The 26449-nt window shown below is 51.5% G+C and overlaps 2 protein-coding genes across 8 annotated transcripts; one reads left to right on the top strand and one right to left on the bottom strand.

Moving 5' to 3' along the window:
* Window positions 1-7190: 7190 nt before the first annotated feature.
* Window positions 7191-25387, bottom strand: Osbpl7 (oxysterol binding protein like 7). 7 transcript variants are annotated; one of them, XM_027424179.2, is made up of 24 exons: window positions 25332-25382; window positions 24722-24833; window positions 23347-23494; window positions 23112-23237; window positions 22924-22977; window positions 21582-21695; window positions 21150-21245; window positions 20914-21031; window positions 20198-20301; window positions 19878-19970; window positions 19661-19793; window positions 19480-19574; window positions 19207-19302; window positions 18167-18304; window positions 17527-17620; window positions 16041-16273; window positions 15724-15861; window positions 10332-10395; window positions 10147-10225; window positions 9029-9173; window positions 8777-8921; window positions 8566-8692; window positions 8329-8451; window positions 7191-8174 (listed from the first exon to the last, which is right to left on the bottom strand). In XM_027424179.2, exons 3-24 carry the CDS (start codon window positions 23419-23421, stop codon window positions 8066-8068), a joined length of 2499 nt encoding a protein of 832 aa, XP_027279980.1. In that variant the 5' UTR covers window positions 23422-23494; window positions 24722-24833; window positions 25332-25382; the 3' UTR covers window positions 7191-8065. The 7 variants fall into 7 exon arrangements, 6 of the variants coding, with proteins under 6 accessions (XP_027279980.1, XP_035303354.1, XP_027279982.1 ...); XM_035447463.1 differs by having other exon boundaries at window positions 16041-16288; window positions 25332-25381; XM_027424181.2 differs by lacking the exon at window positions 25332-25382 and adding an exon at window positions 23864-23964 and having other exon boundaries at window positions 16041-16288; window positions 24722-24887.
* LOC118239200 lies at window positions 24732-26424 on the top strand. The gene is made up of 3 exons (XM_035448149.1): window positions 24732-24741; window positions 24791-25078; window positions 25175-26424. The coding sequence occupies exons 1-3, from the start codon at window positions 24732-24734 to the stop codon at window positions 25816-25818; spliced, it is 942 nt and encodes a 313-aa protein (XP_035304040.1). The 3' UTR covers window positions 25819-26424.
* Window positions 26425-26449: the final 25 nt, after the last annotated feature.

Here is a 26449-nt window from a genome sequence, read left to right as displayed (position 1 = left end):
CATTAAAAAATGTTATGTGCATTGGTGTTTTGCCTGCATGTATGTATGTGTGAGGGTGTTGCATTCACTGGAATTGGATCTGTGAGCTGCCATGTGGGGGCTGGGTATTGAACCTGGGTCCTCTGGAAGAGCAGCCAGTGCTCTCAACGGCTGAGCCATCTCTCCAGCCCCGTAGATGTAATTTTAAATGGGAGAAACATTGACATTTCTTAACCCAAGGATTGGTGGGCTGGAGGAGGCAGAAAGCCAATGAATTCAGTTAATTTGGCAGCTTTTGTTGTTGTTGTTGCTATTTTCTTTGTTCAAGGCAGGGTCTCATGTAGACCAGGATGTCCTCAGACTCACTATGTGGCTGGAGATGACCTTGAACTTCTGATCCCCCTGCCTCCACTTCTTGAATGATGAGATTACAAGCCTGTGCCACCAAGCCTGGTTTATTCAGTGCTGAGGATCGAACCCAGAACTTAGCACGTGCTAGGTAAGAATTCCACTCACTAAGCTCCATCTTCAGCTCCTGTGATTGATGTCTTTGCAAGAACTAGAAACCTACTCCCAGCCTTACAGCGTATAATTCCCCATTGACCTATCTCAGAACAAACAGTACATCGAGATGCCCTCAGAAAATGAAACATCTCTTGCTTGTTTTGGCTAAAATGTTTTTATGCTCTTGGCTCACGCTGGTGCCATCCAGTTTCTTGTAAAAGAGAAAATCAACTGGCTGGGCAGTGGCGGCACATTCCTTTAATCCCAGCACTTGGGAGGCAAAGACAGGTGGATCTCTGTGAGTTCAAAGCCAGCCAGGTCTACAGAGCGAGTTCCAGGACAGCCATAGCTATTACACAGAGAAACCCTGTCTCAAAAAACAAACAAAATCACCTGTAATCCCAGCACAGGGGAGGCAGGAAGATAGTGAGCTCAAGGTTGATGGGGGCTACATAGCAAGACCTGTCTCAAAAAAAAAGTGCATGGTGTTTTATAGTCATATTTATATGTTGGAAGCTCCAGTCAATGCAAGGCAATAAAAACAAAAAGAAAAGGCTGGGGATATGACTCATTGATGGCCGGATTTCCCAACACACAGAGGCCCTGGACTTGAGATCCAGCACTAAGAAAGAAAAAAGGAGAATTCTAGAGAAGGAGGAGGAGAGATGGGGGAAAGGGCCACGGTGCTTATAATCCCAGCATTTAGGAGGTGGCTGAGACAAGAGGATCAGGAGTTCAAGGCCACCCTCACATACTAAATCGTGAAGCCAATTTTGTCTTGAAAGAAGAAAGGATGCTGGGCACGGTGGTGGTACCCACCTTTAATTACAGCACTTGGGAGGCAGATGGACATATATGAGTTCGAGGACAGCCAAGGTTTCATAGTGAGATCCTGGAGAGAGAGAGAGAGAGAGAGAGAGAGAGAGAGAGAGAGAGAGAGAGAGAGAAAAGAACTCAACTTCCCACATGATAAACTTCCTCAGGGGAGAGAGGGAGATGTCTTCTATTTATCGGGCCTGAACCATGGCTTCAGCTGCCAGATGGCCATTCTCAGACCCCACTCCCTCTGTGGGGTTGCAGGCAATCCTATGGGATTGGGGTGTCCCCTATTCTCTGCATGGGAATAGGTCAGTGCCCAGGGCCTACTGGAGTGGCACTCTCCTGTCCTGGCCCAGACCTGTGGTGCTTCCTGTGGGATTCCAATAAGTATCCCTTCCAGCAGGTAACTGAGTTTGTATACATGGACTTCATGCCTTTCCTGCACGTCCAGAGCTGGTAACCTCAGGGGACTTGGGAGTCAATGCTGCATACACAGGCATTGACTGAGCAAAGAGGTAAAGACCATAGTCAGATGCGGTTCCCCTGCAGAGCCTCCGGTCCTCAGGACCCAACCCCTCCATTCATGCAGCAGGCTGCACCAGAGGGCAAAGGCAGGGACTGCTCCTAGAGGGGTATCTCTATGACCCAGTTGCTTGCAGACACCTGGCACAGGGGTCCACAGACTCCAGTTACATCCAACCCAGAGTATGACAGCTGAAGGTGATAGGATCGTGGTGCGAGGTCCATTTCTGACTTCAACGACCATCTTTGCCCTCTGGGATCTTCTTGCCCTTCTGGAACTTTCTATCTCCTTGTACAAGTACATTGAAACTACTTTTGCAAAAATAAACAAGCAAGCAAACAAGCAAACAAAAACCCTGGTTCTTCCTTTGGGTCCACAGGTAACTTGGAGCAGGGTGAGAGCCTAGAGTCTCCTTGTGACCTTTACTCAGGGTCACCTGATGAACGATGCAGTGGATGCCTTTATCTCTCAGGAATTTTCCTAACAGATAGCCCCTAACCTCATTCTTCCTTAAGGCCGAAGGCACAAAGATAAGAATGACTGAGGAATCTAACACTGTCTAGTTCCAGACCCCAAAAGGCGCCTAAAAGTCTCCAACCACCACCCTAAACCTGCAGTACAGCTTGGATTCTGAGAACAGTAGAGCCCTGAAGGATAGACCACCATCCCATGAGGTCCCTAAGAAAGGCAATTACATACCACCTCAGGGACAGGGACTGCACCTGGAGTCAGAGTAATTAGCTCCGGAAAATCAGATAGTCCCCTCAGGCTATGACTCCTTCACAAGTTGTAAAAAACGCAGCAGAAACAGTGGTCAGCTAGGCCACCTTGGCCAGGAAGGCTTAGCTATGCACACCTCTTGCTCACTCCCAACTCCCCAATTCTTCTGTTTTAACCCAAAGCTCAGGTCAGTTCATCAAGCTGAACCTGGGATCTCTGGAGTACTTTGTTCTGCCTCTCAGTGTGTGCACTGATTAAATCAATCTCTCTCTCTCTCTCTCTCTCTCTCTCTCTCTCTCTCTCTCTGTGTGTGTGTGTGTGTATGTGTGTCTGTCTGTCTGTCTGTCTCTGTCTCTCTCTCCCCCACCATTGTTCCCTTTCATTGGTGTATTGGGATAGGTGGCCAAGCATAGCCTGTTGAGGTTACTGGGACAAAAACTTGGGGCCTAAAAGTTAACTTGGAGCATTCTTTTTTTTTTTTTTTTTTTTTTTTTTTTTTTGGTTTTTCAAGACAGGGTTTCTCTGTGTAGCTTTGGAGCCTATCCTGGCACTTGCTCTGGAGACCAGGCTGGCCTCAATCTCACAGAGATCCACCTGCCTCTGCCTCCCGAGTGCTGGGATTAAAGGCGTGCACCACCAATGCCTGGCTAACTTGGAGCACTCTTGGAGTGGAATTATGTCCTTGCCAAAAGCAAGTCCAAAATTAAGGTACAAGGTTAAATTTAGGGTCCTAGTCCCAGTATGTGACAGGTTCTGTGGCTCAGGAGAGATGTTCATATAACTTAGAGGAATATTATATGGGCGGAGGGCCCTGGCCCAGCTGTTCCACAGCCCCATGACTTGGCAGTGAGAGGTCCTAACTGCCCACCTGTAGCTTCTAGATGTGGCTGGGGTCACCCCTGTCTTCAAGACCAAGAGCTTTCCTAAGTCTTGAGTACTCTGAGTTGTGATCTGACTGGGTATTCATAGGAACAGAGTTATATGTAGTTTTTGTTGCTGTCATTTAGCTGTGCAGGTCTCAGTTTGGAGTACTTTTTCCAAGAGTCAATTTGTGGTAGAGTTGCTCATTTCTAGAGTGCCAGGCGCCCTCTTGAGGCTTCTGGGAAAATTGCATCACCGTGTGTGTGTGTGTGTGTGTGTGTGTGTGTGTGGTGTTGTGTGTGTGTGTGTGTGTGTGTGTGTGTGTGTGTGTGACATCCTCTGTTCTTTCTCCTTCAAGCACTGTCTGAACCCTTTCAGTTCATTCTCCCACCCGTACCTTTCCCCTTCTTCCTGGTCATTTTGTGGTACCTGTCATATTAAGAATCTGGTGTGCACCAACCAGATCCTGTCCTGGCACCAGAAGGCTGTGGTACCATTGATTTGGAATTGCCTGTGGGAAACATCTCTTCCACTTAAGATATTTTTTGGCTTTTTTTTTTCCTAAATGCAATTTAGTTGCCTCCACAATCTTTTCAATAACTAAATTCAAAATGACAAACGTGTATCTCCAGGTAGAGTTGTGTGGGGTTGGAAGATCCAAGGCCACTGTGACACCCACACCCACACACTCACACACTCACACACCCACACACACACCCTCTCACACACTCTCTCTCTCTCTCTCTCTCTCTCTCTCTCTCTCTCTCTCTCTCTCTCTCACACACACACACACACACACACACACACACACAGGCCTATCTTCCTCCCTCCATTCTACGGTTTGCCCAGGCACTTTCACTGCCGGCTAGTCCCCATCCTCTCTTCACCTGTCCATCCACAGAAGGGTCCTGGCTTAACTCACAGTTTCCTTCCAAGCTGAGTCAAGACTTCAGATGAAGTCATATTCCTCCTCTTTGCCCCAACTGCCCTGCCATCCAGACAGTCAGATCTTTAGGTCTGCCCTGAGGCCCAGCAGTTAAAAACGCTGCCAGGACCAGACTGACAGGGGCATGAGAATGGAGCCCACCATTCCTTTCTGTTGGAGTAAAGAACAATCATCCTCCATGGCCCTTGACACTGTCCACAGTTACCATCCAAGAGCCAAACCATCAAGTCTCCTCATATTAGCCTGAGCCTCTTGTCAACTACAACTGGCCAGACCCTGCCTGGATGGGGGTGGTGTAGTTCCAAACACTTATTATCCCAGCTTCTGGGAGGCTGAGACGGCAGAACTGCCTTGAGTACAAGGCTAACCTGGGCTATCTAACAAAACCCTGTCTCAAAAAAGGGGGTGGAGCTTCCCCACTATAGCTATGGGGCGGTGCATGGTAGCATTTAGCAGGCAGAGGCCAGAGACTTCAAGCTGAAGTCCGGCCCGAGGTACACAGCAACACTGTCTCCAAAGGCAATGGTAAAAGAGAAAGAAGGGAGCCTTAAGAAGGGAATGGTCTTGTGGAACAAGCAAAAATGACCATGATCTCATCTTCTTGCCCCATCCCCACCTGCACCTGTCCAGCTGCTGCCTGTTCTAGGCTGAGAGAGGACACACAGTGGGGATAGCACAAGCCACAGAGGGCCTGGTCCCTGTGTCTGCAGGGAATTTAACATTGGAATTGGGTCTATGTCAAACTCCAGCTCTTTGACTGTGTGGAGGAGGGTGAACTCAGGTTGGTCCTGCCTGTGTCTGCTGCTCAGAGGGGAAGGTGGTGGGGGAGGGTGTGCTCACTGTTATAAAAAGGTCCTGATGTATGTAGGCTTCAGCTGACTTGGGGGATGGGTTGAAGTTATTTCTGGCATATGGTGCTAGGTCAAGTGTGTTCATGTTAATAGTCTCCATAAATAAACTGGAGATGTGAGGCAGGAGGATCACAAGTTCAAGGCCAGGCCATATAGCAAGACTGTCTAATTGGACAACAGCAAAACAGAACTGAGTAGATAACCACCACACAGTCAAAAGCCAGGCATAATGGCTCTGCTTGTGATGCCAATACTTGGTAGGCTGAGGTAGGAGGGCTTCTGTGGGTTCAAGACTAGCCTGGGATACATAGTGAGTTCTGGAGTTCTGGGCCAGCCTTGGCAACAGTAGAACAGAACAAAACAAAGTCCCCATCAAAAGCCCTGGAAATGCCGAATCCATTCTTCCTTGAGATCAGAGAAGAAAAAGTCTATGGTCAGAAGTTGCCACAGTTCAGGGTCTCCTAATCTTGCCATTCCAGGAACTTTCTCTCGGGATGCTTGTCAACACAGAGCAGGGACTTGCAGGCTGCTGTTACAGTGGAGTGGGGTTGGAGGAGAGGAAAAAAAAAAAAGAGAGAGAGAGAGCCCAAGCTGCTTCTCAGCACTCTCTGACACACCAAGGAAGCCACGGGAGAAGGAAGGGTCCGAACGTGGACTGAGAGCCTCTGCTTCGGCCAAACGGCTGCTTCTGCCACCGGGAGGTGACAGGGGTGTTTTAAAAGCAGGAAACAAGCTACTCTTGAATATCACCCTGAAGCTGGGTGTGGTGGCTCAGGTAATGTCAATACTCAAGAGGGGGGAGACAAAAAGATTGCTGAACACTAAATGTTCAAGGCCAGCCTGGACTACATAGGATGTTCCAGGGAGCCTGGGAATAGTGTAAACACTCAAAAAAGCAAGCTGGAGACACACAGATACAGACAGACAGACAGACAGACAGATTGACAGAGAGCTCAATAATTAAATTGCTTGCCTCACAGTTTGGATTCCCAGAACCCCTATGAAAAAATTCATGCTGTCATCTCACTGATGACAAGATGGGAGATGAATACAGGGAATGTCCGGGATTTCACTGGCCAGCTAGTTTATGCCGTTTTTTAGTAACATACCAGGCCAACAAGAGACCCTATCTCAAACAAACAAAAAGATGGAAGGTGCCTGAGGAAGAAACTTGAGGTTGTCCTCTGATCTCCATAGGAAAATACACACGTGCACCCCCACACCATACAGACACACCCCACACACATTTACACGCACATACAAAAACCAGGTAAACAAAAATCCACAGCTGAGCCCAGAGGTCTGAAAGCCAGTATGTCAGCAGGGCCAGCACCTTCTCAGGGGCTCAGAGCCACGCTTTGCCTCTGCTGGCTTACAGCATTCTGGACATTCCGGCTGTGGGGCCTGGAGTCAGCTTGCCCACCTCCCACAGGGCATTCGACCAGATGACCCATTTGCCATAGTGCTCTTCCCTCTTCCCTGTGCCCAACCTTCTTGTTCTCACAAGGAACCAGCTTAATCCTCCAAGCTCCTGCTTCTGAATAAAACCACAGTTCCAGGAACCAGGAACATTGTGTGTGTGTGTGTGTGTGTGTGTGTGTGTGTGTGTGTGTGTTTGCATGCATACATGCCATGTCACATGAACAATAGGGAACAATTTTACGGAGTCAGCTCTCTCTACCTTTACATGAGCCCCAGGGATCTAACTAAAGTCATCATTGGATTTGCACGGCAAATTGTCTTTACCATCTTGCTAGCCTGAGTAAGTTAACTTTTGTCAAGCTCCTCCCCCAGTCCTTGGTCAGTGCTGATGACTGTACTCAGGACTGGCCTTTTGCATGCTAGGCAAGCACTCTCCCCCCGGAGTTGCATCCCTACTCTGTTGGAAACAGACCTTTTGGAATGACATGTCAACACACAGCAGTGGCTATGAACCCATCCCTGCCCAAACTCCAAGGCCTATATTTTTCAATGAGTGGTCACAGGCCAAAGTCTAGGACAGTCTTTATTGGAGCTTGGAATGTTATAGCAATTCACCTGACTCAGGCAAACTGAGAAAATGAGCAGCAACAGTGACAGACACCAGCAGCGGGGGTGTCCTGGCTACATTAGGAACCCTGCTTGCCTGCAAGCAGGACACACACACACACACACACACACACACACACACACACACACACCTACACAAACTTACACTCAAGCTGGCTCACTCCCTCCTGGGTGATTCTGAGGCCAGGAACCTCAGCCTGATCCACACCTCTTGAAGAGGCTCATCCACTCTGGGGCATCTGTTAAGCTGAGCCTGAAGGGACCACTGGTGGCCCTGGGGTGGGGGAGCTGGAAGCTGCAGGCGCTTTGCAGTTTGGGAAAACGGGATGCAGGCCCAGGGATGGGTCAGGGCAGAGAGAAGATGCAGAGGACAGGACACATGGGAAAAAGGGCATCTCCTCTCCTCCACTCACTCCAACCTTGCAGCATGGCAGCGCCCTGGGCACAGAAAGTCTGGGTAGCATCAAGGGGAAACCCCTGTGTCCTAGGAAGGCACTGAAATGGGAAGCAAATCTGGGGGACCTGGCATCTCCCCAAAACACTCCCAGATGAGGAGGATGGCTGAGCAAGAAGGGTCTGACATGCCAGCTGCTGGGTTATCAAGACTGGGAGCACAGATTCTACTTCCATCCCAGTGGCGGAATGGGCGTGTGCGAGACACAGCCCCTCTGGCCAGCAGAGGGGAAAGGGTTGGAGCCTTGGCTGCCCCTTTGCCCTCAAGGGCAGTGAGAGGGAGCCTAACCTCACCCATATGTCCATGGTAGGAATGGGGGCAGGAGTGAGGACCAAGAGTCTCCTGCCCCAAGGCCAGGGCTACCAGAGCACGGCCCCGTCCAAGTTCCCATAGCCTGGCTCAGCGCGCAGCCTCCAGTACGTATGGTTGGTCACCCACCACTCTTTGCCGCTGCTGTCCGTCTGCCGCCTGGGGGAAAAGCACCCGTAGGAGTAGGTGTAGGATGGTAGAGTGCAGGCTAGTTCCCAGTGCGGCCTCCCACGGCCACCCAACTCAAAGCATCCGGGGATACGGAGGAGCTGGGCTGCGGAGGGACACAGGGTAGCGGGCGGGGTGGAAGCACCTGAAGAAGCGCGCCTGGTGGACTATGTTGTTCTCTTCCATCACTCTTCTCCTGTCTCGCTGGAGCTGCTCTATCCTCCTCTTCTGGGCCTCGGCGGCCTGTATGTTCCCCTCCTCCAGGTACCTGGTGATCCAGGCATCAGTCAGTGTGCTGCCTAGTCTCGGGGGCTCCCAAAGCTGAGCTCCCTGCCCCGTCCCCATTTTAAGGAGTTCCTGGGGAGGTCAGCCAGGCACTGACCTCTGGTCAGGCCGTAGCCGAGTGTCAGTGGAAGGCAGTGTCCGTTTCAGCTCTGCCGTCAGCTCATTCAGCTCCAGGGCAAACTGAGTGAAGCCGAAGTTTCGCTCATGGTCTGGGGGCATTGAATCTGGGGGAGACAAGGGGCTGGGGCAGGTGGACTGTGTCACAGCCATCCTTACCCTTCCCAGCCCTCCCTGGACACCCCACTTACTAGGTTTCCAAATGCACTGGCCACCCGGTGGGGGACCACGGTACAGCCCCTCATGCCACTTCCCAAAGAGGCGGTGAAGGACACGACCATTCCGGCTAAGCACCGCACCTTGTACCTCGTGGATATTGGAACTCCAGTACTTGGCCTAAGATGGAGAAGGCAGAGTCGGCGTGAGGGGCTCTCCCCGTTCTCCAGGGTATCCAGATGAGAGGCCTCTCAGGGTGGAGAGGCAGGGTCAGGGGGCACGCCTACCTTGCAGAAGGTGATTTTGCAGTGGCAGGAGCTATCTTGTGTGTTTCGGATGAGCACCTCCCCGTAGTGCTCGATCCAGCGCTGGCCACTCAGGATGTTATGAATGCAGGATGTCACCTTGTTCCACTCAAAGTGGTCCCCAAACCTGACAGACAAAGGGCACATGAGGGCAGCAGCCAGCCAGCCCTGGGAAGCAAGTGGGCTGTGAATGGAAATGCTAGCTTCCTGTATCAAGTCACAGGGCCCCAGCTCTGTGAGGCATGACTTGTTCTTAAAGCCGAGCCACTATCACAGAATGCTCCAGTGAACAAGTCTGGATCCCATAACAAGGTTCCTGCCTACAGAATGAAAATAAGACCACAAAAGGCCACTCTTTTAGTTCTGCGTTTTTTGAGAGAGGGCTTCACTGGGACTTGCTGCGTAGCCCAGGCTGCCTTGAACCCACAGGTACCCACTTGTTTCAGCCTTCTAAGTTCTGGGATCAAAAACATAGTGTGCACCACCACACGGGGGCCCCTGCCACTCTTAGTGAAAGTCCCCTTTTCTTTTTAGCTTTTGCTGCCCATCTGTAAGATGTACTTAGATGTGGGCTGAGGGCTCTCTCTCTCTCTCTCTCTCTCTCTCTCTCTCTCTCTCTCTCTCTCTCTGTCTTTTGAGACAGGGTTTCTCTGTGTAGCCCTGGCTCTCCTGGAACTCACTCTGTAGACAGGGCTGCCTCTGCTTCCTCAGCGCAGCTCACGCGGGCTGAGATGAGGGTTTTCAAACATGGTTTATAATCCATTAGTTCCAACATCCGTTTAGATTTCTGCGTGTGTGTAGTGGAGGTGGTGGGGGTACCTCACATGCATGTTGATTTGAGGTCTCAAGTGCATTTCTTAATGTGAGTCATGCTCAGAAAGTTGTGAAAGACACTTAGTCAGACGACCTCGTTAAGCCCCCACGCCGGTTCTCAGGCATCTCACCTTCTTCTCAGTAACTGCTACAGATGCAGGTGTGAAATGTACAAACGCTGCCTGCCGTCACCTCCAGCAGCTTCAGGCGAGACCAGACCCTTGGAATCTGCCACAGCACTGGCCCCATCACAGGCAGGCCTGGCCACAGTAATTTACAGTGCTCACCTGGGCAGGCTGACGTTGACAGTCCCCACGGGCACGATCTCCAGGGATTTGCCCCAAAACTTGTTCTTCCACTTCATGTCTTGGAGGAGGGAGAGGGAGGAGCAGATGTAAGGCCAGAACGATCCAGAGTGTTCCCACCGCCCCCACCCTGCTGCCCACGGCCTTCATGCCCATCCAGACCTCACCTTGCCAGAAGATGAAGTTCTCAGATTCTGCGTGACAGGCGGAGATCGGGGGATGATGGGAGACCTTGATAAGCAAAACAGTCCTTAACACTGACCCCGAGGAGTTGGGGTCCTCTCCTAACCTGCCCCCACCCACCCCCATTCTCTGACTCTTACATAGTTTCCGGGGAATCACTTAATTCTTTGTTTATTTGTTTGCTTGTTTTTTGTTTTTGAGACAGAGTTTCTCTATATTAACCACCCTGCCTGTCATCTCTCTGTAGACCAGGTTGACCTGGAACTCACAGAGAACCCCCTGCCTCTGCCTCCTAAGTGCTGGGATTAAAGGCGTGCGCCACCCACCACTGTGCAGCTTGAATCAGTTTAAGTCGTTTGTTCCTGCCATCTCCAGGCACCTCCAAGTCCATTATCCTCTTTTTTCTCCCACCAGGCCCTGTGTTCCCCTTGTTCATCTGCCTTGCTGGTCACCCTGATCAACCCTGTTGATGGAGCCCTTAAACAGCCCTGCTTTGGTCAGACGTTCCCTGCAGCACACCAAACGGCCCCCAACCTATGCCCTGAAACCCAGATTTCAGGGGCCTCTTCCCTCTCCACATGCCTGTCCCCAGACTGCTGATCGCACCCTGCTGGCTCTACTCCACACTCTCAGGAACTCTTGGCCTTATCCTCACTTGGAATGTCTCCACATCCGCAACCTTCACCTCGGACATGCTGCAGCCTAGCCTCCATGCTTCCCTGGTCCCTGTCATTCCCCGTCTCTGGCTGCAGCCAAGACTTCCTCCTTCTATTCTGCTTTCGTGTGCTCTGCAGACACCATCCTGGCTTCCCCTCCTTCTGCCCACAGTTCTGCCCTCTCACCCAGCACCCTCAGCCACTAGCTCCCACCACTCGCCAGAAATGTTGGTGCATGGCTTGGTGGGTAAACGTGCTTTCCACCGTCCCTGACAACCTGATTTGATCTCTGGAATCTGCATGGTGGAAGGAGAAAATGACTTTACAAGTAGTCCCCTGACCTCCCTGTGTGAGCTGTGAGGCATGTGCTCACATACATGCGCGCGCACACACACATAAATAAGTGCAGTAAACTTATTGTTTTTGAAATGAGGGGCTGCAGAGACAGCTCAGCAGTTAAAAACACTGGCTGCTCTTGCAGAGGACCTGAACTCAGCTCACAGAACTCACATCAGGCAGCTCACAACCACCTGCAACTCTAGTTCTAACGGATTCTACACTCTTTTCTGGCCTTCGTGGCCACCTGCACACACTAGCACACACAGACACCAACACCATCAAGAAAAATAATAAATAGACCTTGGGGGCTGGAGAGAAGTCTCAGGACTTAAGAGCACTGGCTGCCCTTTCAGAGAACCTAGTTCCAATTCCCAGCACACACATGGAGGCTCACAACAGCCTGTAACTCCAGTTCCGGCAGCTCTGACACCCTCTTCTGGCCTCCACTTTTCATACATGGTGCACAGGCATACATGCCGGCAAAACACTGACACACATACAATACAAATGAAGAGATCTTAAAAAACAAAGTGGCGGCCCAGCCATTCTGTGTGCCCCTGGCTTTGATCTCACCTGGACACACAACCCACAGAGGGAACCGCTAATTCCACATAGCTCTAACTCTAGGCCTTCAGCACTCACAGGCAGTAGAAAAAGGCAACTCCTTCCTGTCTGGCCTCATTCCTGATACCTGCTCCCCTCCTCGCCTTCCAGGCTGGCTCCCCTGCCCGCGAGGCAGCTCTTCCTCCGCAGCTCCACAGCCCTCCCACATTGCTTCTCTTCAGTCCTTCCTTCCATGTGGCCCCTTCTCTATGAACAAAAGGACTTCCTGTTTCTCCCATCCCAAGCAGCAAGCCTTCCCATTATTTTCCCACATAAACACTCATAGCACTTTTATTCATAACACCCCAAACAGGAAACAATTCAGACGTCAATCAAAAAGGAAATAAGCGAACTTTGTGCATCCACACAAAGGGACAGTCATTAATAACAGGGATAAACCGTTGGCACACTCAACAGTATGAATAAGGCTTTGTACTGAGTGAAAGGGGCCATCGAGGAGCACACACTCCATGACTACATTTTTGAAATGAAATCTTCCCCACCCAGATAAGCACATCTCTGCTTGCGTCCGTGTCCATCACTTCTGGCAGGATGCTAGTAGCAGGAGTCCCCTCCATAGGTCAGAGTGGGAGGATTCTTTCTATTTACACATTATTCTGCGGTGTAACGTTTTCTCCCTCTTTGATCCCTGATCTCAGGAAGTAGAGGCAGGTTTACATAGAAAGTTCAACACCAGCCAGGGTTACATAGTGAGACCCTGTCTCAAAAAACAAAGCAAAACAACACCAACAAAAACTAAATAAATGAGCAGATTGTCTCAGCCTTTTTTTGTTTGTTTGTTTTTTCTTTTTTTTTTTTTTCTTGAGACGGGGTTTCTCTGTGGCTTTGGAGGCTGTCCTGGAACTAGCTCTTGTAGACTAGGCTGGTCTCGAACTTATGGAGATCCACCTGCTTCTGCCTCCTGAGTGCTGGGATTAAAGGCATGCGCCACCAACGCCCAGCTCTAGTTTTGAATTAACATTTTTTTTTTTCTTAAAAATGTAGTTGGGCTGGGTGGTGGTGGCACACACCTTTTTTTTTTTTTTTTTTTTTTTTAATTATTATGTATACAGTGTTCTGCCTGCACGTACCCTTGAGGTCCAGAAGAGGGCACCAGATCTCATTACAAATGGCTGGGTGGGGGCTCGCCTATAAATCCCAGCACTTGGGAACCAGAGGCAGGATGATCTCTCTGAGTTTGAGGCCAGGGGGAGTTTCAGGACAGCCAGAGTCATAAAAAGAAACCCTGTCTCAAAAAAAGCGAACAAACAAAAATTTATGTGGATGTGTGTTTGCCTGTATGTATGTACCATATGCCTGCAAAGACCAGAAGAGGGCATGAGATCTCCAGGAACTGGAGTTACAGTCAGTTGTAAGCCACATTGTGAGTGCTCTTAACCCCTGAGCCATCTCTCCAGCACCTAGTTTAAAATACACAGACACATACACACAACACACACACATACACACAACACACACACACACACACACACACACACACACACACACACACACACAGAGACACACACACACACACACAGACACACACACACACACACACACACACAGACATACACACACACACACACACAACACACACACACACACACACACACAGAGACACACTCACATTCAGAGGTAGCCACAGCTCCAGAGAAACCCACCACCTTCTTCGGGCCTCCCAGAGCACTGCATTCACACACTCAGAAACATACATTTACACATATATTTTTAAAAATTTAAACGAGGGTGGTGCCAGAGAGATTGCACAGCAGTTAAGAGCACTGCTGCTTTCCCAGGGGTCGTCTTGTGCAAAAAAATAAATCCCAGTTCAATTTCCAGTACCCACATGACAGCTTGTACACATCTGTAACTCCAGTCCAGGATACCTGTTGTCCTCTTTTGTCCTTTACAGTAACACATATGCAAGTACTGTATAGACACGCATGCAGGCAAGACACCCACACACATAAAATTTAATATATGTGATTCATATCTTCATATATGTGTGTTTATTTTATGTGAGTATGTGCATGGGACCATGTGTACCATGGCATGTGTGTGGAAGTCAAAGAACACTTTGTAGAAATTTGTTCTCTCTTTCCACCATGGAAATCATGGGACTTAAACTCAGGTCGTCAGGCTCAGAGGCAAGTGCTCTTACATGCTGAGTTGTCACACTGGCCCGTTTCCTGTCTTTTTTGGTTTTTCGAGACAGGTTTTCTCTGTGTATGTAGCTCTAGCTGTCCTGGAATTTGTTCTGTGGGCCAGGCTGGACTTGAACTCAGATCTACCTGCCTCTGCCTCCTGGGTGCTGGGATTAAAGGTGTGCACCACCACTGCCCAGCTCTAGTTTTTATTATTTTTTTTCTAATTTTCACTTTTAACTTTCTTCCTCCCTCCCTCCCTCTCTTTCTTTCTTTCTTTCTTTTTTTTTTTTTTGAGACAGGGTCTTTTCTTAATAGTCTTGACTGTCCTAAAATTCACTATGTAGACCAGACTGACCTCAAACTCACAGAGTTCCTCCTGCCTTACCCCCCCCCCCAGTACTGGAATTAAAGACATGTGCCATCACAATCTTTTGATGTGGCAATATGATGTTGTCATCTACAAATGTGCCAGGCTGCATTGCTGCTGTCCTGGGGTGCACTCGGCCAATGGGCTGCAAGCTGGATACACCTGCTACACTCTGTATAATTTTATCCCTACCCTGTCCTTTCTGTCCTTCACTCAAGAAGTCACTGACACCCCCCCCAGGACCCATGCATGGGTTATGTCCCCTCCTGGTGACACACCCCACAGGGGAATCCTGATTTTTCCCACTTGCTAAGCTGGGAACCCACTGATTTGTCACCTCTTCCCAGCTCCAGGTCCCCGGGCCTCAAAGCTAACGGGACATTTCCCTGAGGAAGTGCCACCCAGTGGGCAGCAGGCTGCTTCCTTCCCTTCCACCTTCTCTCTTGCTAGCTGGCATCTGTACCCATGCACTGAATCTCCTAGAAAGACAGGACCACCCAGCTTCACCCTCCACTCACCATCCTCACTTCCCAATACTGCAAGAGGCCCCTCTACTCTTGCCCCAGTCTGCTGCCCACACAAGGCTGGCACCATGTGCCACGGTGCCTGGTGCAGGGTCGTTCCCCACGCTCTTCTCCATCCTCCCAGCTGCTGAGTTCTGGCAAGGGTGGTGCACACACAGCTCTTGAATTCAGCATGCCACAGGCTAAGTGCAGCTTGTCTTCAGCTCTCAGGCAGATGACTTTAATGGCCTGATAATGGCCTCTGCCAACTGTTGCACACCACTGCCTAAGTGCTCTTTACAGAGTGCCACTGCGAGCGCCCGCCACTTCTCTGTGTTGAGTTGCCCGTGCCTCCCCCTGCCTTCAAATTTAGAAGCAAGTAAAACCCCCGAATGCACCTCACCTTCACCTACAAAGCACAGGGTTTAACCTGTCCTGCCTTCACCCCCATCTCTAACTTTGTCAAATGTAATGCACCCTATCTTACACACATGAAACAAACCAGTCTTCTAGCCCCAGACTTTCCCTAACTCAACCTTCAAGACCTGGATAGCAGTGTTGCCCCCCACAGGACACCTTGGACTCTGCCTCCCATATGCAGAGCAGAGCTTCCCCTCATTAGCACGTGCCTGACACAGGGCCACTGCTTCCTAATCTCCTCCATCCACCAGCCCTGCTGGCCCACATTCTGGTCCCCAAAGCCCAGGCCTTTCCCTGTCCCAGCAGTGGAAACAACCCTCCCACCTTAGGAACCACACCTGCTCGCTGATAAAACGGAAACCCCGGTCAGGCCGCTCACACTCGTAGGTCTCTCCCAAGACAGGGTTGAATGGCTTGCATCCTGCCCGGTGGTACGTGGAGGAGTAGGCAGAGACAGCAAAGGCTGCAATGTATACCTGTGGGAAAGGCCAAGGAGAATGCCACAGATGCAAGAAAGCCCCAGGAAGGGGACAGCAGCCCGTCACAAAAAAAGTCTGGGGTTTTGATGGGTGTTTCTGCATCAGGGACCCACCCAGCCGGGATCTGGGAAGACAGACAGAGCCCTGGGAAGGGGCGAGTGACCCTGGGTGGGTACCATGCGCTCGCAGGGGTCAGCCATACGGCTGGCCTGGTCCAGGAGGCTGCTATACTCCAGCTCCTCACAGAGCCTCTGCAGTGTGTTGAGCGGCTCGTTGAGCTGCACCGGCATCGACACCTTGGACAGGTCTTTGCCGATGTTGTTACGCAGGATATTCCAAAGGCTCACATCTGTTCCAGGCCCACTGGCAGCTGGCAGGCAGCGGCGGCGAGGGGGTCCTACAGCAATCCCTGGAACACACGCCCCTGGGCCAATGCAGTCACTTTAGTCTCCCTCTGGACACTGATGTTCCGATATACCAGGCCACTGCACCAGGACGGCTTCCTAGCCTTCTGAGGCTTTCTGGCATTGGCCCTATGGGAGGTGACTGAGGATCTGACTGCCTGTGAGCTCCTGGGGACTTGGATGGGCAGCAGAGCTAAGAACCACCCAGACAGGACACTCCACTGCCGTGCACAAGTGCTCAGAATTCGGGCCTGGGTCTCATCCTTGCCTCTGTCCCCTGATGCTGGCATGCAGGTCACCCACTGTCCTTCAAACATTTTGTACAGGGATGGTTGGGTTTGAGTTCACTATGTAGCTGAGGATAATCTTGACCTGACTCTCCTGTCTCCAGTTCCCTCCCGAGTGCTGGGATTGCAGGCCAGGGCCACCACTTTCATACAGTGCCGGGACTGAACCAGGGCTTTGTGCATATGAGGTAAACTCTCTACAAACCAAGCCACACCCTCTGTCCTCAGCCCCTTTTATAGAAGAAATAAGCCAGGCAGTGGTAACACATGCCTTTAATCCCAGCACTCAGGCAGGGTGTTGGTGGCACATGCCTTTAATCCCAGCACTTGGGAGGCAGAGGCAGGCAGATCTCTGTGAGTTTGAGGCCAGCCTAGTCTCCAGAGCGAGTGCCAGGATAGGCTCCAAAGCTACACAGAGAAACCCTGTCTCGAAAAACCAAAAAACAAAAAACAAAAAAACAAAAAAACAACACAAAACAAAACAAAAAAACCAGCACTCAGGAGGCAGAGGCAGGCAGATCTTTGAGTTTGAGGCAAGCCTGATCTACATATTGAGTTCCAGGACAGCCTTGGCTATACAGAGAAACACTGTCTCAAAAAAAAAAAATTAAATTAAAAAAATTTTAAAAAGAGAAAAAAGAAAAGAAATGGGCTGCTGAAAGTAAAATGAGAGGCCCAAAGCTACAGTGCCCATTGGAACCGTCTACCCCTCTGCCGTACCTATTGAGCCTCCCAGCCTACTGGATGGAATGAATGTCAGCACCATACCCAAGCCTAATCAACCTCCCAAACTGTCCCCAAAATACTCCCAGCTCATGGTTCCAAGGTCAATTCTGGAATCAATACCCAAAGACAATAGCCCACCAGATACAAGGACTGCCTCTACATGGGACCGGGGCCATGAGCAAACAGCTCCTCCCCAGAATACCCAGGTTCACCCTTGTCCCACTGCCCACTCATCCAGTCGGTACCTTTTTGATAGCGGTCGGCTCCCCTGAGGTCCAGAACCTCTTCAGACAGGCTGGTGGTGATCTCACTAGCGCATGACTCCTCTTCCTCAGAACCCTGAACACGGAGAGTGGATAGGTAGGGTAGACTGAATGGCAATGCCCAGGATCTGGCAGGAATGTGATCAGCCAGCCCATAGATGGAATGAGAAAAGACTGGCTGGGCAGTGGTGGCGCATGCCTTTAATCCTAGCACTTGGGAGGCAGAGGCAGGCGGATCTCTGTGAGTTTGAGGCCAGCCTGGTCTAAAGAGTGAGTTCCAGCACAGGTAGGGCTGTTAAACAGAGAAACCCTGTCTCGAAAAACCAAGAGAGAGAGACAGAGGACTGGGTGAGGAGGACTTTTGACTCAAAGACATGGTCCTGTCATGACTGGTACTTGGCTTGTAGAAAGGAGCTTGGGAACTTGGCAAGACACAGAGGAACGGGAAGCTGAGGGGTGCTGAGATCCAGGGTCAGGCGAGATGGGGGTCAAAGGAGCACGGAAGCTGAAATGGCTCCGAGATAGCTGCTAAGGTGGTGAGAAAGGACACAGGAATCTCAGGACCCCAAGCCCATCTTCCCCAAGTCCCTCTCCTCCTGCTGCCGGCTTCTTCCTCCCTCACCTCATTCTCGGAAGAGCTGGCGGAAAGGAGAACCTCGCAGGCATCGAAGAACTCTGTGTGGGAGTCGGCAAGGGACAGCACACTGCTCTGGGACAGCTGTGGAGTCAGCTCCCGGCCTTTCATGTACAGAGCTTCTTGCTGTGGGAACCAGATGGATGTGAGACCTCAGAGGCCACCGGAGTGACAGTTCCTGGAGAAGGAAGCCACCCCACCCGCCCCAGCAGACTCGACTCCTGGCAAGCAGGAGAAGCAGCAGCGGCGAGAAGGGTGGAGGGACACGGAAAAGCTTGGACTCGGAAGAGTTGGGGGGCACCAGCGGAGCCCGGCTCCAAACTCTTTTCCTGTCCTGGCCCACTCAGTCTGGACCCCCACCCTACGGACAGGTGCAGCTGTGTCCCCAACTGAAGATTAGGAGGCTGAGACTCGGAACACACAGCTGGTATGCAGTAGCACCACACTCTGACTCTAATTCAGCCTGGAACAACTGTGTTTCAGTTTTATGATGCAGACGTGTCTAACCTGTGGTCCATGAGCAATACACAACTGAATGTAGCCAAGAATAGCTATGAATTCAGCCTAACACAAATTCATAAACTTACTTAAAACATTATAAAAAAAAATGTTGGCAACCTTTTGTTGTTGTTAACTTGATTATGTGGTTCTTGGGTGTTAATTTTGTAAAAGACAATGTTGCAATGTCAAAAGGCTGGGTAGGCCTGGTAAAAGATAAGAACCAATACCTCATGGGCTCTTAAGTAAAAGTACAGGGTCTCAGAGGCTGGACACGTGGCTCAGAGGTAGACTGGTTGCCCAGCATGGGCAAGGCCTTAGGTTCAAGCCTCAATATTGCAAACAAAACAAGACGTGAGGTACAAGCTATCTTCAGGACCCGTCAAGGGAACTGTGATGTTATGCCAAGGGCAAGCTGGATCCCCTCTTACCCCTCCTCCACCTACTTCTGGACTAAAAATCAAGCCTGTGTTCTGCCCCTAGCCCTGGCACAAGGAAGATAGTACCCACTGTCCATCCTAGATCCTTACCTCCTCTGGGTTGAGGGAACTGAAGGAGTCTGCTGTGGTGTCTGAGGAGATGGAGAGGGAGTGGAGGCGTCTCTGACCTTCTGGGGCCTCAGAGACCTGAGGCAGAAGGTGGTGGACAAGGTGAGGGATGGTGAAATCCTCCCCACCTGCCACCATCACCCACCCAGGGACAGCCCCCGTCAACCCTGAGCCCTGGCACAGATTTGCCGGTGGGGCCTGCAGTCCTCAGTCTCAGGCCCTCCCTCTGTCGGCTGCCATGTCCCCGAAGCTCACCGTCACCCGTGACAGCTCTGAGCCCTGATGCAGTTCTCTCAGTCGATCCCGTTCTGTGGTGAGGGCAACCAGGACGCTACTAAGGGAGTTGTGCACTGCCGGGGACAGGCCAGATCGTCAGACCCTTCTCTCTCTCCTGGCCTATTGACCCACTCCGGGCCACCACCTAGCCTGTACATACCCTTCTGGGCCAGGGCCCAGAAACTGCGCTGTAGATGGGCATAGTCTGGAGGTGGCAGTCCACGGTGGCCAGAAGAGTCCCGAGACTCCAGGTACCGAGACAGGTTAGGAACAGAGCCATGGAGACGACCAACCTGTCAGTGAACATGAAGGATGACGGGACAGCTTCCTCCAGGGCATTGAGTCCCTGGAACTTGGGGCTTGTAACCCCATCTCACCCGTCCAATGGTGTCATCCTTAGAAAAGCCCTGTGTGCACCACATGCGACTGGTCCGTTTCCCCTTCTTGGGTCTCTCAGTTGTCACCGAGGCCTGGTAAGTTGAGAAGGAGTAATTTCACTCACAGAGTTGGGAAAGGCCATGGAGGAGAGCACAGATCGTCCGGGCACATGGGCATGGCATGCTGGCAGTGACCCAGACAAAAGGAGCAAAGAAACAGCCTGGAGGCTTCTGGATAGGTATGAGGCAGGCAGCTTTGCCCCATGAAATCATGGGGATGAGCACCCTGAGCAGTTCCTGCCTCCTCCCTTGACCCTTACCTGGTGTGTGGGGATCACAGGGGCAGAGGGGATTCGGTGTAGGGATTCCAGGCTCTGAAGGAGTTTGTGTAGTTCCTGGAGCTTACCCTGGCATTCCAAGAGTGCTGGGGGAAAAGGAAGGAAGGGACATTGCTCTCTTCGAGGTACCAGTTTCCAGTCTGTCCCCTCAGTTTGTCCATCCAAAGACATGGCTGGCAGCCAGGGAGAGTCGGACACTGCTTCCTCTTTGTTTAGGAGCTCAAACCATTTTCAATTCTGTGATGTAGCTACTTTAAATTTTCTGGGAGGTCAGTAGTCTACCCTACTCTGTCTGCTGACTACCCCTCCCTCTTGTGCCTGTGCCAGGCTGGGTGTCGTTACTGTCTCTCCTTATTTATACACACTACCCTCTCTGGGTCACTATCTCGGTCTCCTGCTGCAGGAATACAATTCTAGGGCACAGCCTTTCTCTGTTGCTATTCAGAAATTTTGCTGCACTGGCCTCAGGCAAAAGCCTCTGTTCCTTCTATGCAGGCATTAGCCTACTAACTTCTGTAAGTTGGGGCTCCTTGAAGCATTAAGAAGATTTGACCATCTTGGAGGTAGAGGGTGTCTCCCCCAGCAGAGGGGTTCCTTCTGAGGAAGTGATTGAGGTAACATTTTCCTGTTGTGTTGATATTGCCTAGATCTGAGAACATGGGCCCTACCCACAGAGGCCCTTGGCCAGGGACCCTCACCGTGAGAGCAGCGGTCTAGTCCGTCACTGTCCCTCAGCCAGGATGACACTTTCTCTCGAGGGCCAACCCCAGGTAAGGCTGAGGCACTACCCGCTGTTAGCATCTGGGTACCAGGAGCCTGTGGGGGTAAGCCAAGGGTCAGCAAAGATGACAGCCAGCTCTCTGGGTCTCCGTTCCCCACAGTCTCCATTCTTAAATCTTCACATTACCCGCCCTCACTCCTGGGCCCATCTCACCTTCCGATGAGTGGCACCAGGCATGTCCAGGCGCTGGGCCAAGCGGTGGGCTCGGAGCTGGGCCACCCAGCTTTGGAACAGGTCTTGGGATTTGATCTGCAGAAATAATGGAGAGAGATCAGAAGGGAGGGATCTCTTTCCAGAAGCAAAATGTCAGGTCTCTGACCTCCGGGCAAGCAGGGAATTTCCCTAGGGCACCCAGTTTGTACAAAATGCTATTGCAGACAAAGTATGACACTCCAAGTGTAGAGTTCCCAGCTCTGTATCTATTCATATAACAGCCAGCCACAGAGTAGGTCCACTCCTGGCTATTTCACACAATGGAAACTTTCTTCTTGTCAAACTCAGAGAAGACCCCCTGAGCTCCTATGTGTGTGCCCTGGTACCTCTGCCAGGCTAGTCCTCAGAACACTTTGTTCCCAGGGATGTCACCTTTAGGTGGTAGATGTTGTCTTCTGTGTCAAGGTCAATGCGCTGGGCCTTTTTGTTGATGGACATGACTGATAGACGGACATCAATGGAACCGTGGAGCTTCCCCTTGGTGATCTGGAGTAGAGGGTTGGTAGGAGACAGGGGACTGGTTTGAGGCTCCCAGAAGCACAGAGTCACCATCTCCTTGAGGCCACTCTAGACTCAAGGACCAAGCCCTTAAGTCATCTGTAAAGGGGCTTGTTCATCATCTCATATGCATAGAACACTACACTATGTTGAATTTCATGCCAGTCTGAGAAGTCATCACGCAAGAAAAAATACCCTGGAAATCTACATGGCAGAAGAAAGAACATCCATTGGAAGGAACCTGAGAGTCCAACTTCAGGACAATGACAAGAGTGACAAAGCTCAGGTGCTTAGTTTGCAATGGCACCATTGAGATAACTGCACAGGTGTCAGAGTGTGTTTCCCACCCTGTGTCAGCAGGAAGAAGGTTGAGGCCCAGGGGTTCTAGGAGCCACAAAGGAAACCAAAATGCACACACGCTCATCTCTAACAGTAAAAAGGTACAGTTTCTACACATAACCTATATACCATCTCTGTGCCCTTAGCCATTTCTAGATGACTTCTGATACCTAATGAATGCCATGGGAATGCTGTGGGAATGGTGATTCTAATCTTTAGGGAATCGTGGTAAGAAGAAAACCTATATGTGGGGGCTGGAAAGATGGCTCAGCAGTTAAGAACACCGGCTGTTCTTCCAGAGGACCCAGGTTCAATTCCCGGCACCCATATGACAGTTCACAACTGTCTGTAACTCCAGTTTCAGGGGATCTGACACCCCACAGACATACATGCAAACAAAACACTAATGCACATAAAATAAAAATAATAAATTATTAAAAAAAAGAAAACCTATATGTGTTCAGTATAGATATACTTTCAAAGGGTGTGTGTGTGTGTGTGTGTGTGTGTGTGTGTGTGTGTGTGTGTATTTAAATTGTTGAATCTGCCAGATGGTGGTTGCAGCAACCGCGACTGGAGCTTTAATCCCAGCACTTGTGAGGCAGAAGCAGGCGGACCTCTGAGTTCGAGGCCAGCCTGCCTGGTCTACAAAGCAAGTTCGAGGCCAGCCAGGACTGTTACACAGAGAAAAATAAAAAAAAAAACAAAAATAAATAAATAAATTGTTGAATCTGCAGATGTGGAGCCTAAGGATGCAGAAAGCCAACAGTTACTTGACAGAGGTTGCTGACAAGTGGAACTGAGTGAGATTCAGACCTGCTCTGGATTACGTTCTAGGGCAGACTTCCCCCACACCCCAACCTGGAACCTGACTTACATCCTGTCGCGTTGTGGCATACTGGAGGATCCCGTCCTCGAGCACGAAGTACCTCTGCAGGACCGGGCAGGACCGGGCAGCCAACAGCACGGGGTAGGGAGAGAGCAAACACACACATTTGCCTCCTCCTTCACCACACAGAGCTGTCCCATAGCCTCCCACGGGTAGCTCCTCCCTGGCCTCCCTACCTTGTGCCAGCCCTTAAGAGGCCACTTCCTCTTCTTGAGCAGGTGTCCTTCCTGTCTCTCAGGCATGATGTCCTCGGCTCCCAGTCTGCCCCGGGGCTCCTCCACCACCTCCCACAGCTCAGAGGCCTGAGATCCAGGGTAGATGGAGGCCCTCGGGTGGTGAGCCCCCTACCTCCCCTCCAGGAACCCGAGCCAGCCCCCCACCTCCACTGCCGCCATGCTTTTCTACTCAGACCTGCTGGGTACTGCTGGGCTTTGAGGACTGAGTACTCTCGGCCAGGGAGGGAGTGTCTTTTTCTTGGAAGTCCATGAGGAAGGAGAGGGTACTCCCTGATGAGGAGGGTGGAGCAAAGGGAAGAATGTCACCTTCTCCTGGGGGGTCCCTTGAAGAAAAGAGAGACCCGTGAGTACCGCCCTGCTGTCATGTTCCCCACCGTTGGTCCCTCCTGCACTAAGATACATAGCCTCCACTCACGCGCCATCCCCACACCCCCAGTATGCCCTGATACCGCCATGGACCTAGGCAACAGCACCCAACTCAACCCCCACTGTGGCCACTGCCAGGAGGGCTAACTAGCTCCCAGCATGTGGCTCCTCCTTGGGCATCACCCCAGGAATCCAAGAAATGCTGCTTTCTTGAGGCTGGGGAGGGAAGAAAGAAGAGGGTCCAGGAAGAGATGAAAGGACCCAGAGGTTAGGGAGGAAGGAACTCCTCAGCCCAGCTGTCTTTCCCTCTGGATCTCTTTGCCTACCTCCACGGCTTGGCCACTCCTCTGCCACAATTGCCCTGAAGACCACCCTTCAAATTTCTACTAGTTGGCCCCTTAGCTGCCAATTCTTGTGCTCCCATCTTCTGCAAGGGGAAACAGAGGTCTGAAGCAGCCCTATTTTCAAATACCTCCTCCCACCAAACATGCCCCGAGGACACCCACCTTGGATTGTTTTTCCCTGCCCCTTTCTACTGTTAGCCCTTAGAAGCACCTCCCACCAAGAAGGAGCAAGACACTGGCTGGCTGAGACAATGTGGGTGGGAGAAGAGGTGGCCAGGAATGTCCAGATCCACTCAGGTCCCGCAGCAGTGCCCACAGGCGCCCTTGGCACTGGCTCTGGCCATCCTGGCTCCGCTAGGAGATCAATAATGCATAAGGCTGTGTGTGTATGAGAAGGGGGAGGGGTGATGTTGCCCTGTGTCTGGGGAAGCAGCTCAGAGCTTTATGCAGCTAGCAAGCACCTGAGGAGTTGAGGCCCGGAAGGGACAGGGAAGTGGCAGTCTAAGTATGGCCAGGAGATCACAGCAGAAAGACCCAGGCTGCAAGAAGCTGACCCAAGGGGAAACTCCTGCATTCAGCCATTCAAAGTTTCCAAACTCTTCCGGTGTTTGGGTATTTCTATGCCCTTGTTCTGGCCCTTAGGATCTGGGCCATTCACTGCCGGCCCCCAGCAGAGGTGGGAGGTGTCTACCAGTAGAAAGGAGAAGTGGAGATGAGCCAGGTGAGTGTCTCCCAAGCACCTCCATTCTCCTCCTCTTTACTGGAGGAGCAGACCCACCAGCTCCAGAAGAGAGGCAGCCCTCCCAGGAATGTCAGGTGGTGCCAGCAAGGCCCCCTTACCCCAGGGTCCATGGAAGCCAGTGCTTCTTGGTCCGTACACTGATCTGCCTCTGAGTCACTGTCCCCGAGTCACCGGCTACCTCTTCACGGAGCTGAGCAGTGGCAGCAGCTGCTGCAGGAACCAGGAAGGAAGGAGACGTCGGAGCCTCCCCTCCAGCCGGATCTCCCCACCTGCCCCTCCCCCGTCGCCTCCTCCCGCCAAGCTCCGGGCTGCCGCTCAGCTCTGCCCCCCTGCTCCCGGGAGGACTAAGGACGGAGTGGTACCAAATGACTTGGAAATGAGGGGCACAGTCCCCATTGGGCATAGTTCTACATGGATCAGAGGACTGGAAAATTGCTGGCTTCAAGCCCTTGGAGGTAAAGGATTTATTCCTGCTAGCATGGCTTTGACCCGGGCGAGCACTCAAGGCCATTTCCTAATTCACCCTGCCTCTCGTTTTACACCTAAAATAGATGGCAAAGATATCTGGTTGACTGGGAAGGGACAGAGACAGCCTCCCACCTCACACTACCCCTGCATACTCTGGGACCCGACAAACTGTGCCAGAAGCAAAGTCAGCAGGGCACTCAAGGGAAGAGGGACAGCTGAAGCCCCACAGAGGCTATTCACCGAGAGCAATGCCCTGCCAGGTCGGCCGCTGTGGGATCAGGAATGCCGGTGCAGTCAATCTGTGGGGAGAGAGAACTATGGGGCAGTCACCAGCTGGCTGTTACAAAGGAAAGCCAACTTGAGGGTCCCTCAGACACCTTTAACCACTGCTGGAGCACTGTGTTCAGTTGCTGAAGTAATTAAGAATTGGCTCTTGAGAAATACCTACAATTCATCCAAATGGATGAGCACTGACAGGTCAGTGCCTGAGAAATGGAGGCACCACCGGAGGGTGTGGCTACAAAGGCTCTTCTATGGCCTCAGAAATGATGTGGGCCACTTGTCCGCTCCACCTTGTCAGACTGCACACTTCCAGGATACCGTCTGTCTGGCCCCCCTTCAGAGCCTCAGCATGGACATAGCCTTCCAGGAGGGAGGAGTGCTGTGGGCAGCAGTGGGCAGGCCTCTGGAAGCAGAGCCACCCAGTGGCACCGGGCAGAGCTGCTGACATCTAGAGCCTCAGGGCCTTTTACATGACTGAGCATCCCTGGGCATCCGCAGAGCTGGGCATTGTAAGAAGTTGGTCCTGGTCCAGGCCAGGGGATAGCTGCTGCAGATCTTCAACACCAGTGTCCAGGACTAAAGACGCTGTGGCTTTACTCCACATCTGGGAAAGAATGCAGAGGAGCCGCTCCTCATTCAACCCTGATCCACCGAGGATGTGTTCCAATCAAGAACAATGCAGGCCACAGGCTAAGCATCTTCCTTCCTTGTTAGAGGTGCCGTTCCCTAACACAAGGGGAAGGCCTCCTGCCATAGTCCTCAGAACCCATATTAAAAAAGAATTCTACTTCCCCCAGATCTTTGTGCTACTAGCCACGGCCTTTGTAAGGAAAAGCAGGTAAGAGTGACATCTATAAGGGCAGGTGACTAGGGAAGAGGATGTTTTAGGAAGGAAAGTGAGAATTTAGAGATGACTTGAGGTAACCCAGAGATCAAGAGTCCGGGCTTGGAGCACTCCAGGGCTGTGAGCACTTGTTGCTCTTCTGGAGGACTCAGGCTCGTTTTCCCACCCACATGGCAGCTCTCCCCACCGGCAATGCTAGTTCCCTCTTCTGACCTCTGTGGGTACGAGGCAC

This window comes from Cricetulus griseus, chromosome 7 (assembly GCF_003668045.3).
Source record: "Cricetulus griseus strain 17A/GY chromosome 7, alternate assembly CriGri-PICRH-1.0, whole genome shotgun sequence".
Taxonomy (NCBI): Eukaryota; Metazoa; Chordata; class Mammalia; order Rodentia; family Cricetidae; genus Cricetulus; species Cricetulus griseus.
The sequence above is the reverse complement of the archived record's forward strand: the minus strand, read 5'-3'. Positions and strand labels throughout refer to the sequence as shown.

Bases quoted from the DNA above. Each gene is read 5' to 3' on its own strand.
- Osbpl7 (XM_027424181.2), bottom strand. The intron at 20,302-20,913 runs GTGAGGGTCCCT...CTTTTCCCCCAG, and splicing joins ACTAGACCGCTGCTCTCACG to CACTCTTGGAATGCCAGGGT. The intron at 10,396-15,723 runs GTGTGGTTCCTA...TTGCTTATCAAG, and splicing joins TCCGTTTTATCAGCGAGCAG to GTCTCCCATCATCCCCCGAT.
- LOC118239200 (XM_035448149.1), top strand. The intron at 25,079-25,174 runs GTAAAGGATTTA...CACCTAAAATAG, and splicing joins CTGGCTTCAAGCCCTTGGAG to ATGGCAAAGATATCTGGTTG.